The sequence below is a fragment of the Prionailurus bengalensis genome, chromosome B1, assembly GCF_016509475.1.
Source record: "Prionailurus bengalensis isolate Pbe53 chromosome B1, Fcat_Pben_1.1_paternal_pri, whole genome shotgun sequence".
Classification (NCBI taxonomy): domain Eukaryota; kingdom Metazoa; phylum Chordata; class Mammalia; order Carnivora; family Felidae; genus Prionailurus; species Prionailurus bengalensis.
The window spans coordinates 75,310,118-75,327,334 of NC_057344.1; the positions used below are offsets into that span (position 1 = coordinate 75,310,118).

The 17,217-nt window shown below is 35.5% G+C and overlaps 1 protein-coding gene across 2 annotated transcripts in view; it reads left to right on the forward strand.

Annotated features, from left to right (window-relative positions):
• Window positions 1–17,217, forward strand: part of FBXW7 (F-box and WD repeat domain containing 7) — a 226,786-nt gene that overhangs the window by 122,103 nt on the left and 87,466 nt on the right. Inside the window, exons 2-3 of one of the 2 annotated variants that reach the window (XM_043567489.1) lie at window positions 9,725–9,774; window positions 10,441–11,025. In XM_043567489.1, coding sequence (XP_043423424.1) covers window positions 10,510–11,025 — 516 coding nt within the window. In that variant the 5' untranslated portion in view covers window positions 9,725–9,774; window positions 10,441–10,509. The remainder of the gene's footprint in view (window positions 1–9,724; window positions 9,775–10,440; window positions 11,026–17,217) is intronic. The other variant, XM_043567480.1, reaches the window with a different exon arrangement.

Here is a 17,217-nt window from a genome sequence, read left to right on the forward strand (position 1 = left end):
ATATGAGAACATAGAGCATATTAGGAGAATACAAGTAGATAATATTTTTGGGTAGTGTATAGTTTAAGACAAATCAGTTTATATTAAAGATGGATAGAAGTGAGACCAGATTAGGAACATCTTGTGTACTGTGCTTAGGAGTTCAGATTTTATTCTATAGAATAGTTTCAAAAGTTTTACAGAGTCACTTGGGTTGCTTTGTTTCTGTGAACAGTGTTCTCCTCCACTTGTCCCTCACAAGCTCTCTTTACCTGTTTAATGTTTTGCCTTCATTTGAGCAAAGAGTTCAGCATGTAAAAAGTTTGGAAACTGCCATTGAGATGTTAATATTTCATGTTCTGGCAGCAGTATAGAGGGTAGGTGAGAGGTACAGGACACAAAAGATGGGAAGATTACTAAGGATGCTGTTCAAATAGTTTGGGTAAGAGGCAGATAGTTTCTGCTTATTAAACAGCACTAGGGGAGTGGAATCGATTGTGGATCTGCTTAAGAGGTAGACTTAGGAGGACTTAGTGATGGTGTGATTGGTTGGCAAAAGTGTCAGGACAAGGCAAAGGTAGTTTGTAACAAGTAATGGGAACCAAAATGATGTCCAGATTTTCCCGTGCTCCCCATTTTTTTTAACTTCCAGAAAAGTCCCAACTATAGTCTTAAGAACTTTAGTCCCAGAACCATTTGATAAGTTTGCCAACGTTACGTACCATCACCCCCAAACTCTTGAGTATGCATTTCTTATAAAAAAAGGACATTCTCCAGCATAATCACAGTATAACCATTAAAATCAGGATATTGGCATCAGTGTATAGATTTTCTATTCCTCCGACCCCAAATACATTTCACTAGTTGTTCAAATGCTAACTCCTATAATAAAAAGATTCCATTCAAAATCATGGACTGCATGGAGTTATCTTGTATCTGGAACAGTGCCTTGATCTTTACTTTCATTCCTTTCACACCTTTGAAGATTATAGGGTAGTCATTTTGAACAAGGACCCTCAATTTGGGTTTGTCTAGTGTTTCCTCATTAGTGGATTCAGGTTATGCATTGTTGGCTAGAATTTCAAAGAAGTGATGCTATTTTACTTTCATTACTTTTTATTAGGTAAACGTAATATCAGTTTGTCACATTACTGATGTTCACTTTCAGTCTTTCTCAATCTTTTTACATTGGGGAAACACTTAAAATAATCTTATCTTAGGAATCACATAAAAATTATTATATGTACAGCTCATGGTACATCAGCTTGATCAGTAAGTTGTAGATAAAATAATTTACTGATAATTGTCAGTCCTCTTTTGAGTAGAGAATGTTGTCTGTGGATCTGTTTGTATTGGAAAGTTCATTAGTCAGTCGCCTCTTTTTGTGTGATTCCCTCTTCCCACAACGTGTATCTGTTTGTTTTTTTTTTTAATTTTTTAAATGTTTATTTATTTTTGACAGAGAGAGAGAGACAGAGCACAAGTGGGGGAGGGGCAGAGAGAGAGGGAGACACAGAATCTGAAGCAAGGCTGCAGGCTCTGAGCTGTCAGCACAGAGCCTATGTGGGGCTCGAACTCAGACCGTGAGATCATGACCTGAGCCCAAGTGGGAGGCTCAACCAACTGAGCCACCCAGGCACCCTAGTGTATCTGTTTTAATACAAGTTAGTAGAGCAGGTAGAGATTACAGTTTTTGTTTTTTACTTTACTACTTTGTCTTTTTTGCCTGATTCGAATAGGCCTTACCATTAACTTCTACTGTATGAGATCCAAATTAGATATGGTATGTGCAAGACTAGTTTTCCCTTCATGTTTAAAACTAAAAATGACATTTTAGCGAGCTTTTCTTGGGGGAAAATACAACCCCCTGTTAATTAAGTTTAACTTACTTTCCTTGAGATAAATATCTTTTATCTTTGCATAAATTTTTCAGACTCATAAGAAATGTAATAAATTTCACGTAACAAGCTTAAACCAAAATGGGGCTTAATTTTTCTTAATGTAGGTTCAGCAGATTTAATTTAAATAAAGGTTGTAAATTCATTTTAATATTACAGCATGAAAATTTTTCAACAGTGTTGAATAGTAAACCAACTCAAACCATAAGCCAAAGCAATATGGATAAAAATATTGCCTAGACACTATTTATCTTATAAAAGACTTGGAAAAAACATTTCCTTATTCAGTAATATGATCTGGCTCCAATGCAGGCCTAGCAGTTAGAAAAGTACTTCTTTTATTAGGTTTTAAAGACACTGCAGAGAAGGAAGGAGCTAGCAACAGAGAACAGTACTACCCGAGGAATGACATCAAGAAAAGAATGATACCAAAGGAAATTAAGGGACAAGAGAGTGGTAAAGAAGAGGGAATGCTTATTCAGTAAATGTAAAAAACTACAAAAATGGTAAAAGATCCAGTGGGATTTAGCAGCCAGTTTAAAATTTGGTTTTAGTGGAGTAAATGCAAATTGCAGATGTAGTAGAGTTGAATGGGAATGAGGAATTAAATTTGGCCAAAACGAAAACATATAAGTTAAAAAACAAAAAATAGGTATTGTAATGTGAACTGAGAAATAGTGTTTTATGTTATTTCCAGTAAAGATATATATGATTGATGAGCCATGTGGACTTAAATCATTGTTCCAAACCATAAAATTTGCTGCTCACATGAATATTTGCACAGTGCTCCCCATGTTGTTCATTTTGTGTTGCTTTTGTTAATCTACATTGCTAAGGACCTATTTAGCCAATTATGGAGTCCCTGGAAGATTTTCACCTTAAGGTACATCTTTGATTTCCCAGTTAACAACAGTATAAGCCATGTGGAACTAGAATTACCCAACAAATTCTGTGCTTTTGAAGTATCAATCTTTTTAGTCACGTATTTATTTTTTTATAGCTTGTGTTAAAATAACAAGAAATTTGATAAAAGGAAAAAATGATACATAGATGTTAAGGCTAGATTTATACCCAGTTTAAAAAATACAACATGTAACATGTTCACAGTACAGCTTTTAAAAATGTGTTTAAATATTTGATATTGTGTTTGTGACCTGGCTTGAAGTTCTTTGGTGAGAAAGAATGCATATAATTGACTTTAAAAAGATTTAATAATTATTTACTGACTAAAAAATGCTTTGAGGACTAAGCTGAACATTTATGGCTTTGGGTAGGTGCTGAAGAGAGCTGTGGTGAAAAAGGAACGTCTTTTTCCTGAGGAAGCTTAAAATCTAGTGGGAAGAGACAGATAACACATGAATAGACGGATAGATAGATAGATGGGCACTTACTGTATTGCATACACTATTCCAGTGCTTTTATACAGTGCTATGGAGAAGAGTAAAACAGGGCAAGGGGGAAAGGAAGTATGATGCAAGGGAGTTATTATTTTTAAAACTTCTTTTCAGTGTTTTTATTTTATTTTTGAGAGACAGAGTGTGAGCAGGGGAGGGGCAGAGAGAGAGGGAGACAGAATCTGAAGTAGGCTCCAGGCTCTGAGCTGTCATCGCAGAGCCTGACCTGGGGCTCGAATTCATGGACTGTGAGATTGTGACCTGAGCTGAAGTCGGATGCTTAGCTGACTGAGCCACCCAGGCACCCTGGGAGTTGTTATTTTAAATAAAATTATTAGGGAAAGTGTCATTGTTTAGGGGACACGTGAACTGATTCTGAAGAAAGCAATGGGCAGAACCATATGGATCTACTGGGGAGAGCATTCAGGCAGAGGGAGTGGCCAGTGCAAAGGCTCTGAGATAGCAGCATATTTTCTTCTTGAAGAAAGAACAAGATTAGAAAGAGTAAAGTTAAAAAAAGAACAGAATATAAGCACATAGTGTTGGTGGTGTCTGTAGATTATTATATAGATAGGTAACCATAAAAATTGACATTTATTCTGAGTGAAATGGCATTTTATTATGTATTCCCAGATACTGTTAATCAGTTTGGCTATAATTAACAAATAAATTATTAACTTGGGGTATGTATAGATTTCATTATATGAGGTTGGAGTGTTGGTAAGTGGTGTGGCCAGAAGAGGGCTCCTGGTGATTAGGGAAGCTGCTTTCAGATTCAGGGAAAATCCTAAACTGCTTGCTGAAGGTGATTGCAAGTTTCAAGTTATCCTTTTTGATCATCAGTACAATTTGGTTTGTTTTCCTGCGATCTATGTCTTAAAGCTTCTTAAATGACTTTGTAGTCTAATGGATCATCCCGTGCCATGTAATTTTAAAAATGTCTAAAAATTTCATAGTCATTTGGAGGCTTTGGCAGTTTGCTTAAAGTTACCCCTTGTTTTATTAGTGTAACTAGTGTTCCTCAGTTACTTAGATTTAAAGGTAATTACAAGGTTAATGTTTGTCTTGGAAACATCTTTTGAGGCTTACAGCTCTAATTTACTCTTAAGACAGGCTTTCAGAGCTCAACTTGTTTAACATGTGAACTTGCCCTCTTTGATTCCTTTAAGCATCCTGAAATAAGTTCAAATGGTTTTTAATCAAAGATTTTTGAAAAGCAAGGTTCATGAGAAATTAGTGAAAAAGTTTCTGAGCAACTAGTTTAAAAAAAAAAAAAAAGCACTGAAATTAGGTCTGAAATGCCACTAAATGAACAAAGTATAATGACCAAAAGTTAGCCACTATTTTCTGGGACGTGGGTAAAAGTCCTGGAGTAATTCTCTTCTATCACAGCAACCTTATTTCTGATTTTTTTTGAAAAGCAAAATTATTATCATACTTCTCCTTCATCCTAGGATGGAACTGACTGTTGAGGCATCTCTTTCTTCAGACATCCTTAGGTTCGTAATTCCCTGGACTTCACACTATTGTGAAAGATGCTGCCAGAAGAACCCTGTTTTGCCCACTGTAATTACAAAGGGAAAATGATGCCACTCTCTCCCCTTTTCTTTCTAGAGATTACTTTATACAAAGTATAACTTTATTTAATATAGGCTATCTGAATTTTCATTTATGTGAGAAATCTAGTGATGAATATCTATTAGAGCTTTCAATTTCTTTGATCATTTATCCTTTGTTATATGTCCAGAAGCAATAATTGGTAATGCTGTGGCTTCTTCATCGGTATCTCAAAATACTGTGTGAATCTTGCATTGCAAGCACAGCTCTGTCTAAAGGATTGAGATAAAGTAGGTACAATTCATGCTCATTATTTGCAGATCTGTATTTGCAAATTTGCTTATGCACTACAGTTTATTTTTGACACCAAAAAGCAATATTCATGATGTTTTCACAGTCATTTGTGGACTCGGGCGTGCACAGGGTGGCAAAAAAATCACTTGGCATGCACATTCCTTTCTGGGGTCAAACAAAGTGACTCTCTGCCTTCTTGTTTCAGCTCTCATACTGTAAACAAGTGTCCTTTTTATGGTTTATTTAGTGAAATATTTTTCATTAAAAGCTTTTCACTGGTAATTTGCCATTTAAAATGGTCTCCAGGCATAGTGGTGAGGTGCTGTCTAGTGTCGTGATGTGCCTTATGGAGAGCATAAGACAAGCTTTGTTCAGGCATGAATTTATAGTATTGCTGACTGTGAGTCAGTGTTAATGAATCAACAATATGTATTCAGTACGTGTCTTTATATAGAAACATACATATGAAAAGATTATATATTGATCAGTTGGCCAAAATGTTTGTGACCAAGGCTTGTAGGAACTTAACTCTGTGTTTCCTCTAGGAGCAGTGGCTCAGTATTTGTGGTAACTTTATAGAACACAATTACTGCAAATAATGAGAATGGACTGTGTTTAATTAAGGGTGGTGATTTATAGAGATTTTAGGTATCTGAAATATTTCATAATTACCTCTTTAAACCATTGTTTCAGGTTTGTTTAAATACATACACACATACAGAGTTATTTATAATGTAAAATCTGATTTTTTCATGGGTTCTGGTTGGGTTAAAGGTCAGCGATTAACTTGTAAAGAAACGTTTCCAACATTATTCTCTAGAAAATTAAAATGTGCCTGAAGCATATTGAGTGTTCAGCAAGTATTTGCTTTAGAATAGTAATCTTTGAGCACTGTAGTGATTCTGGTTTTGGAAAAGAAGGCTGCATATCAGTGTTAGAGAATAATACTCTTAGGATTTTATCATCTATAGTTAATGTAGACTGAGGCACATAAAAGAAAACTCAGTTGAATGTCTCTTTCTGGTCCCTACTTTGCTTGAAGCTAGCTGGAAGCTGGCAATCTTGAGAAATTTACTTAAATCTCTTCCAGCTTCAGTTGCTTTGTCTGTGAAGTGAGGAACATTTTCAATTTAAAATTTCTATGGTTTTCTTGACTTTGAGTCATTTCCATTCTTCTCATGCCCAATTGTCAAGGAAATTGTGTAATTTAATGTCAAAGTATATTAGCCATCAGACTTTATTTTCCTTACTTCCAAGTTTGGTCTCACTAGTTATTGATAAAAACCGTAAGTTATGTATTTGATATATCTTGACATTATATACTTCTGGTAAAAAGAAATAAAAGAGCATTTCTGGATTTTATACTGACTTTTTAAGATACAGGATTCTGTTTGTTGATGTTTGTGTTTCTTACAAGTTCTAATTCTACAGAATTAGAGTTTTAAAAGTGAAAGTGTGCATTTTTTGTTAATACTTTATTAGCTTTTCCTACATGGCAGTTTTAAGTTTTAGGTCAACTTTGTTTTCTTTTTCTTAATGTGGGGCTTTATAAACTACTTTTTAAAAAGAACCCCCCCCCCCATAGGTATTTAATCGATTCTGATCTTATTGGATAAATATTTATTATTTTAATTAGGTCATTAGCTTCTTTAATAGATTATTAGAACTAATTTCCTAAAAACACTGGATTTTTTTGTTTAATTTTGTGTTTATGAATACCATTAGAAGATGAAATTTTCATTCCTATTTTCCATTCCCAAACTGGGTCAGAGAAATCCAGTCTAATATATATACTACTTGGACAAATTTTTATGTAAGTCTGTCAGATATTTTTAGCCTTTTCAAATATTCTGGGATTCCTCTAATCTGACTTTTAGCTGTGTCATTGTATATTTTATATTGGCTGTGCTTTAAATCTGATTCTTTTACTTGGATTTGCCATTTTTGACCAGGTCTGTTTGTAAGAATCTGTATTATTTTGAAAGCTATCTCTATGCCATGGTTGTAAATATGAGTCAGTTAACTTTATTGGCTTAAATTAAGACACTTTATTCTCTGTTCTTCCCAATATAACACTAAAGTTACAGAATGATAGTGATTTGAATTTTTGTTTTCATAATTGGCAACAGAAGTGTTCACCAGTGACCAGTACTAGTACTATTTTAGAAATGCCAGTCATACCCTTTCTATTTGTTGATAGGCTGACTGCTTACCAACAGTCTCCTCCCTACTTTTCACATATTCTTTATGATTAGCTTTATGACCTTTGTTCTTTCACCTTTTGCACTTTATGAATTGCTTTCAATATGGCATTTAACCTGTTTCAGTCTCTTAAAAATTTGCCTGTTAGGTTGGACACACAAAGGGCAGTTGGTTGGGGTTTGCATTATCCCAAGGTACTGACCCTGTTATCGTGCTGTTCTATGCATAAACATCCAAGTGAAAAATGTTCTGTTAATGTTAGGAGAGCTGACTTTAGATACAGTTATGAAAGCAAGATTTTGATTGTTTGAAGGAAACCTATGAATAGTAGATTTACCTTATATACATTAGGATACTATATATATTCATTTGTGTAGGTCAGTGTTTTTTTTTTAACCTGCCTTTCTCTAATGTTTTCATAGTTTGTCTTCTACATATACTAGCCAATAAGACTTTGATGACCTTTATTTTCTGTAGTTTTTTAATTTTAATTTTTTGTAGAAAACAACAGATATATTATTTAATGTGCTTTTCCTAAGACCTACTTTCCACCTCAAATAGAAATTTTGTTGTTGTTCTTGTCTGAGTTGTAAATAAGAACCACTTGACTTTTTAAAGCCATATTTAGTATGTATTACATCATAGCTTATTGATTATATTTGATCATCGAAATCTCATGCACCTAGGAAAGTTTCCTTCTCTCTCCCTAAAGGACTATTTCATACTTTTTTCTTCAAATTTCTAACACTCTTCTCCCAAGATCACTCTGATGATGATGACAATGATGACGTTGCTTCCTACTTTAGAAAGAAGAAGGAAAACAGTTAAAGGAATGAGTAGAGAATTTCCAAAGACTTCTACCTCTGTAAAAACCCACCTATTTCCAGCTGTTTCCACACTGAAAAATATGGTAAAAAGAAATAAATTTAAAGTACCTGTGATACCACACTTCTTTTCTATCTTTTGCCATAAAGTTTCCATTTTTTTTTAACTAAAACTAGTCCTCCATTTTTGAATTCTTTCTCATCATCCCCTTTTAATTAATTAAGAAGAACACCACAATTTCTTCTCTTTCTTGATTACGTTTCAAACTTTTTGCTTTGTACCAGACCACTCTTGTTAATATACAGATACATTACACTGCTAGGTCTCCAGTCTTGAAGAATAAAAAATTTTCTTTTAATTCTGTTTTCCCTACCAGTTACCACTCCCTTTTGTTTGTTCTTTTTTGCAGCAAACTCCTAACTTGTTTGTACCTACCATCTCTGTTCTCTTTTCCTACTCTCTTAAATCTACTTTAATCAGAGTTCAACTAACAAAACTCCTATTACTAGTGACTTCCATGTTACTGAATCCAATAGTCAATTCTTTCTGTTCATCCTTCTTGATCTGTCATCAACAGTTGTCATTTTATACTTTGTCCTTCGGGGTATACTTTCTTTACCTGAATGTTTCGAAGATACCACCCATTCCCAGTCCTCCTTGTTAGTTACCTTTGTTGGTTAGTCTTCTCTTTGAATGTTGGAGTGTCTCATAGCTCAGTCGTTGGAACTCTTCTCTTTCTATACTTACACTTCTAGTTGTAATTAGAATTAAAGAATTTTCCCCCCCCCCACTACAGCTTATTTCTTAGCAAGTGTAGATTATAGAAAGTAAAATGAAATATTGCTATTTTAAAGCTATCTTTCAGACTTTCAAACCCCATTTCAAAACTTGCAGTGAGAACTGAGGCACTTTGGGAGATTTACCATCTAGTGGCAAGGGTTCGAAAAGTACATAAGGCTATTTTAATAAAGACCATTGTGATATAATGTAGTTATTCTTAGGACATGATAGAAGATGTATGTTGTATTTGCTTTATCTCATAAACCTATAAAGATATTTTTAAAAGGAGTTTTATATTAACTTGGGCAGTGAATTGGCATTATTTTATATGACCTCAAACATGTCCATATAGATATCTGCAAAGGGTGAAATTTAGGAATTGACCATTATGAAAAGATTTTATATCAGATCAAATTTTAGTGTCAGTCTATAAAACTTTTATAAAAGCAAATGTGTCTGATATATAGCATTTGAAAATGCAGTTAAAAAATAAGTTTTAGGTGCTTACAATACCACCGCCCAAAAGCAGTTTGTATTTTGAAATCTTGTATTTATGCAGTTTAAAATCATGTTGTGATCATGTAATTTCCCTTAGCATAATATAAACATCCATGCCCTCAAATTTTAAAAATGAACATCGTGTTTAGGAATTGCACTATATGTATCCCATCTCATGGATTCCTTTTCTTGAACATTTTGGTTTTGATTATTTTTATTTACATTTATTTTTATTTTTTGCTTTTGTGGATAAAGCTGCAGTGAGCATCCTTTGCATAATTTTTTTTTCTGTTTTAGGATTACTTCCTTAGGATAGATTGCCAGAAGTGGAGTTACTGGGTCAGAGGGTATGAACTTATGAACTTTTTTTCCTTTTTTAAAAAATAAAAGTGAAACTTTTTGTTTATTTACTGTCCATTCAATTTATATTCATTGTGAACGATGAAAATCATAATGAATTATACTTGGTGCCTGTCGGAAAACTATGTCTTAAGGCAAGGTTCTATGATCAGAGAAGTTTGGGAAATTCCTAAGGTAAGAAGGCCTTTTTATCTTGGTTTACCTCAGCATTTCCTGAACTTAACTGAGCATTGAATGTTTTTTTGTTTTGTTTTTTTTGTTTTGTTTTGTTTTTATGATGTACTTCATAACATCTTCTGGAAGCTTTACAAAAGATATCATTTATGAACTGACTTAAAATTGAAAATGATTTTATTGGTTAAATTATGTTTTGTTGGTCAAAGCAACTAAATTATCAGGCTTCATTCTAAAATTGTTTAAAAGATTAAAATAAAGCTGTTTACTATGTGATTTTTGTGTCTGTCTTTGTAAAGTGTCGTAATTTCTACATTTTAAACTTTATTGATTTCTAAAGAACATCTTAATGTCTCCATGGCATCAGATGCTTTATAATCTTTAATGAAATTTGGAATATAGACCTAGGACATAAAAGTGCAAGATAATATAGATTGAACAAACCTTTTTCTCCCCCCCACCCCCATTTTTCCCTACAGAATGTGAAATCCTTTGCATCTTCTGATAGTCTAGCCAAGGTCCAAGAAGTAGCAAGCTGGCTTTTGGAAATGAATCAGGAACTGCTCTCTGTGGGCAGCAAAAGACGACGAACTGGAGGCTCTCTGAGAGGTAACCCTTCCTCAAGCCAGGCAGATGAGGAGCAGATGAACCGCGTGGTAGAGGAGGAACAGCACCAGCAGCAGCAGCAGCAGCAGCTCCGACAACAAGAGGAGGAGCACACCGCAAGGAATGGTGAAGTCATCCGAGCAGAACCTAGGCTTGGAGACCAGAACGACTCCCAGCAAGGACGGTTGGAAGAAAACAACAATCGATTCATTTCGGTAGATGAGGACTCCTCAGGAAATCAGGAAGAACAAGAAGAAGATGGAGAACATGCTGGTGAGCAAGATGAGGAGGATGAAGAGGAAGAGGAAATGGACCAGGAGAGTGATGATTTTGATCAGTCTGATGACAGTAGCAGGGAAGATGAACATACACATAGTAACAGTGTCACAAACTCCACTAGTATCGTGGACCTGCCTATTCACCAACTCTCCTCCCCGTTCTATACAAAGACAACAAAAGTGAGTATATTTAGTTCACTGTTCCCCTGAGACGTTTACCTATCCACATTCATTGTAATGAAACTGTCCTCTCACACTCTTTGTTATTACCACAGAATTCATCATCAGATGTGTAGTAATAAAATGAACTAATTTTTGTTTTACAGAAAGTATTAGAAACAGAAGTACTGATAATGGCACAATCTTATTACAAACGGAGGGAAGGGTAATTGATCCTATTACTATGAAAAATCATTAATATCAAATTTTACCATAAATTTTATCCCTAGGACGGGGGTTAGTAGTTTGTGTGCAGCGGAGAGTGTTGCAGTGAAACACGATTTGTGTAAATCAAATCGTAAAGAAACTTTTCTTATTTACAAAATGCAGCTGCTGGGGTGGGCTGTGTATTCACAGGTGTCACTCCAAGGCACAAGTTATTGTCAACTTTCTGCCACCACTTCCCTTATCTGCAGTTTTTGTTTTCCTTCCCATTCCTAGAAGACAGCTCTGTTGTATGTGCCTTCTTATCTCATTCAGCTAGTAGTAGCCCATGGAGTTAGCCAGTCTTGTTTCAAAAGGTAGGCAGACTTCTGTCTAAACCAGAGAAATCTTATCAACTCTGGGACTTGTTGATTAATCTAGTGCTAGAACAACATTTCCATTGGATTCAGTCCTTTGTGGCTATGCCAGAAATTAAGGACTGAAGTATACCAGTCAGTCATACTGTCTGTCATCTTTGCTACTAGATAGGCAGGGAGGTCCTGAAACATTGAAGTCCGACTGAGATGGAAGGAGGAAGTGATTGGGCAGTTGCAGTAAATTTGGAATTGCCGGTGCTTGTTTGGGATGGCATGTGGGCTTCTTTCCTCAAAATACTCCCGGCTACTCCTTAAAATTGTGGTTATGACAAAGGGTGGGGATTGTAGAAGAAAAGAAGCAGCATTATTTCTCTCACTCCCCAATCTTTCTGTTGTAGTCTCTCCCCTTCCCTCCCAATCGAATATAGTCAAAATGAAATGATATAGTGCCTGGGCTTTACCTCAAAATAATACTGAAGGGGAGAAAAGGAGACAGTATAGATTGGTCATGAGTTGCTGATTGTTGAGGCCAGGTTACAGAGATTAGGGTGGGGGTGGCTCATGAGTATTCTTCTGTGTGGTTTTCAAAGTATGTTTAAAATATTCTATAATCGAAACATTTTTAAGTTGTAAGGAATATGAACACACATACACACTAACCCTAGAAAATGATAATCAAAGTTGTAAATAGGAGTTTTCATTACATACTTGGTCTTGTTGACTAGCTCCTGAGTCAAGTAAGTGCTGACTTCTCCTCATTGAATTTTATTTTCTCTGTATTTTGGTGCTGTTGAAATTATAGGAAATTCAATAAGACGTCAGGTACTTTTTGCTGGACTTAGAATTTAATCAATATTTTAGGCAGTGTTGCTATCTATGGTCTAAATTTAAAGAGGAGAGAAAGTGAAAAGAATTATATTCAGAATGAATGAGTTATGTAACACAAATTTTGCCCCCCCCCCCCCCCCCCCCCCCCCGGCTTCTACGCTCATAAATCTTTATGTTTGCATGCTGTTTGGTTCTTTATTTATCATTTGAAAATTAGATAAAAATCATGACTGTCCATGTAGAGTAGACTTATAAGTTAAACAGTTCTTTGGTATGGAATATTTTCATTCAAATGATAGCTTACTTACTTTACAGACATTAAAATGAATAATGTCTGTAGTAGTCTATCCTCTTGTTCTTATTTGCTTATTTTTAAATTTTATAGTGAATCAGTGATTTAGCCCATAAAAAATATACAAACAGATGTAACATCGTCTCCCTTAATGTAACTTGACCTGGAATAAAATGTCTCAGGAACTAGGTTTAATGCTTGAATTGCTGTATCATTTTTGCTTAAGGTTGTGAAACTTTAAACTCCTTCTAAAACATGTTTATCCCTAATTTACCTAGCCTGTCTGCAAGTTTAGATTTTATTTAGTTGGTTTGAGAAGGGGCTGACTTCAGTAGTGATTTATATCCATTCTGCCATCTCTGTCTCAAGGTGTTGAAGTGTTTTGAATCTCTACCCCTAATAGCTACAGCCTGCTTTGTTGGTAAGGCTAAGACCTTTTACAATGCAGTCCACCCAGCTTCTGTCCCCCAGATCTCTTGATCTCTCCCCCTCAAGGTTACTACATTAAAAGAGGGGGTTTCTACCTCTCTTTTTCTTGAGGATTCAAGTGGAAGAACGGGGCTTAATATTTTACTGCATTATCTTGTTTAAGAAAGAAGTTTAATTGAAACTAAGCATTGTTGAACAATGCAAAGCTACCAGTGAGTTCTGCTATATTTTAAAGACAAGAAAGCCAGCTAGACAAAACATATAGTTTTCCAAAAGGAGAAGTCATTAGATTGTTCTGTAGGAAAACTACCAGTACACAGGTTTGACAGATGCTTTATCTTTTTTTTCCTTTCAAGATGAAGCTGTAAACAGAACTTTTAGGTGTATTTTATGTAGTTATATTGTTACCTCCTTAAAAACAAAGTAACAATTTTAAGGCAGTTTTTTCCTAGTGTCTCTCAGGTCATGAAATGCAAGATATTGTGCAGTCCACACAAGGCCACAGGAGTGGACTGAGTACTAGCAACTGCGGGGATAGATGTGTATATGTGCATGAGTGTCTGTGTGTGTGTGTGTGTGTGTGTCTGTATAGGTGTGCTGTGTACATACTTTTGATATGTTGTTTATTTTGAGGTCATTTTCCTTCACAAATATGGCAAGAAGAATATAAACTATTTGACTGCCAAGGCAGCAATGCCCTTCTACAATGAGGTATTTTGAGCTTCATTTGGCCCATTTTCCTTTTTTCTATTCTTGAAACTCTTCTTTAGGATCATTCCCAGAGTGCTTTATTTTCTCACCAATACTTTAGATTTCACATGTTACTTCATTGCTTAAGAAGAAAATGTCGGTCACTCATGTATATAATAAATCTTAATATAGTAAATAAGGAAAGGCTCTCATTATTTCAAATATAGAACTGTAGATTGCGAGTAACTTGTTTTGTGAGTGTTCCGCAAGACCAGCAAACATTTCTAATACATTTTAACTTGATAAACGAGCAATGTCTTGCAATACGAGTACCATGTGATGCCAAACGTCACATGATCACAACTCGCTTTGATATACTTCCTAGTGCTTTGATTACAAGCATGTTTCCAGAATGAATTATGCTCCCAAACCAAGGTTTTACCGTATTTTTATTTTGGAGCAACTTTAAATTTTGATCATTCTAAACATAAAACACTTCAACAGACTTTACCCTTGGCCACAGTTTCTTTTAAGTCTTCTTAAACTGTGACTTTTAAGAAGAGTAGTGGTATAAGAATCATTTTTAACCCCCCCCCTTTTAATGTTAATATGGGATTAGCCTTTTACTTTACAGTTTTATCCAACATATCTTTCACGTGTTTGTTTTTTTTGGGGGGGGGGTGCAGCTTCTTAAATATACCCTGGCGCCAGCTGTACTTACTTATTCAGTCATTCCTGAACATGCTGTATATGCAAATATATTAATGAGAAAATCCACTTTTGGTCTTTCCTTGCCTTGGTCTTTTCTTTGAAAACATACTGAAACTATCAAAACTCTTAGGACAGTCTTTTTTTCCCCCTAGTCACCAAAGATTTGTTCATATGGGAACCTACCTAATAATGTACATTAGAAATTTCAGACCATCTTAATGTTAAAAGTCAAGTGTAAGGGCAGTCAAGAATTGGTATTTATTAAGCCCGTATACTGTTTGCAAGTTCCTGTGATAGATAAGTAAGTAGAAGTTACAGAGAGACCAAAAATGACACTGTAAGTGACCAGAGATTTTAATCCAGATCTGCCTAATTTAACAAAACAAAACAAAACAAAACAAACAAACAAACAAAAAAAACCCCACACCTTTCTTTCCATGTGCTATGCTGCCCCTTATGGTAGAATTTGGAAAATATTGCTACACAAGATTTTCAGCAGAACTACAAGTCTATTCAGGTTCTAGACTCTGGAGTGTGATAACTTTCTAATACAGTGTCGCATTTGAAATCATTAGGGCTCAGTTAAGTGGTTTTCTGTGTGGTATTTAACAAAAATTATTGAAGATATAAAGGTTCAAGGCTAAAATTGTAACAAGAAGAAATGACAGTGAAATTTGAGATTGGAAAACAGGTATCACTTTTCCAGAGTACACCAAACCTGTTTTTAACCAAGAGTTCTGTGCTGTCTATTTCTGTAAATTTGACTAGTCTGCCTATAAATTCTAAAGTCAACTTGCTTCCTCAGATAGGAATGCTCATCTTTTCAGTTTTAACTCCCTCTGTACAGCCTTATATTAAAAAAAAAAAAAAAAAATCTTGGCGTGCCAGGGTGGCTCAATCCGTTAAGTGTCTGACACTTGGTTTTCACTCAGGTCATTATCTTATGGTTGTGAGATTGAGGCCTCATTGAGCTTGTGCTGGGCATGGAGCCTACTTCAGATTCTCTTTTTCCTTCTTTTGCCCCTCCCCTGCTTGTGTGTGTGTGTGTGGGGGGGGGCGGATTTGTTTTCTAAGGAGATGCCCAGCCCATACATAAAACTCTTTTGACATGTTTAATGCAGAGTAGCAACTCATTTTCCACTAAAATGAAAAGCAAATGAGGTTACCGTTAGACCAAGTCTTTTGTATTCTCCTGATGTTTTCATGAACAAAACCATGCTTGAGCACCAGTTTCTGCTTCTTCCATGCCTGTCTTGTTGTCTTCCATCTGTTGTCACATAATTTTGTTCCTTAACCTCAAATTAGTCTATTTTTTCCCATCCTGACTGTTAGATTTCTCCTAGTAACTAAACAGCTTTTTTATCCTTTTTGCCTCAAATAAGAAATAAATGTCTATTAAATTTGACAAAAGTCTGAGGCTTTTTCTTGTTTCTAGATTCTAAACAGTAGAGAAATTGGGCACAATGATCACTAGGGGACCAGATTAGGGGATCAGAATGACAGTTTTGTTTCTAGTCTTCCATTCTCCAACCACTCTTTTGAACAAGAGCTCCTGAGAAACTTTGTAGGACAATGTGACTAACATCTGAAATCTAACAGGCTGTAAATTCTATTCTGTTGAATGTAGAGTTCTAGAGAGTGATGTTTGCTTCAGGAAGTCCCTAGCCTTCCTTGTCTTGTTCTTGTTAAGACAAAGAACTTAAATTCAAATTGTGTTAGGTGTAAATACATCCAGAGAGCAACAAGAGCTATGTAAGGCAGTCATCTTGAATAACATCCACTAGTAAACATAGCCCAGTGAATAGAGCCTTGCTTCCCACCTTTGTGAAGGAGGATACCATAGAAATATTCACTTTGCCCAGTTTAACCCAATTTTAAACACATGGATTTGGGGCTCCTGGGTGGCTCAGTCGGCTAAGTGTCCAGCTCTCGATTTCAGCTCAGGTCATGATGTCATGGTTTGTGGGTTCGGGCCCTGCATCGGGCTGTGCGCTGACATTGCAGAGCCTTCTTGGGATTCTGTCTCTCCCTCTCTCTCTGCTCCTTCCTCACTTGTGCATGCATTCTCCCTGTCTCCTGTCTCTCTCAAATAAACGTTAAAAATTTTTTTAAAAAACTTTAGAAAAAAACCCACGTGGATTCACTCATATGTGGAATTTAAGAAATACAACAACAAGCAAAGGCAAAAAAGAGAGGCAAACCAAGAAACAGACTCTTAACGACAGAGAAAAAACTGGTGGTTACCAGAGGGGAGGTGGGTGGGGGGATGGGGAAAATAGGTGATGGGGATTAAGGAGTGCACTTGTGATGAGCACTGGGTGTTGTATTGAAGTGTTGAATCATTAAATTGTACACCTGAAAATATTACACTGTGTGTTAACTAACTGGAATTTAAATAAAAACTTTAAAAAATAAACATGTGGAGAGGATAGTGGAAGTGGAGGGAAGGGGACACCCTGGAGAAGATGGGTTTTCCCTTAAAGTGGTAGAGTGAAAATAACTTTGCAGATTTGAACTTGAATTCTGATTGTGCCACCTATTATATGACAATGATCTCATGGACTGTTTCTTTATCTGTAAAATAAGACTATAATACCTACTTCTCAGGGTTTTTATAAGGATTAAGTAAAAAAAATATATATATATAAATATATATATATTTATATATATATAAAGCAAGTA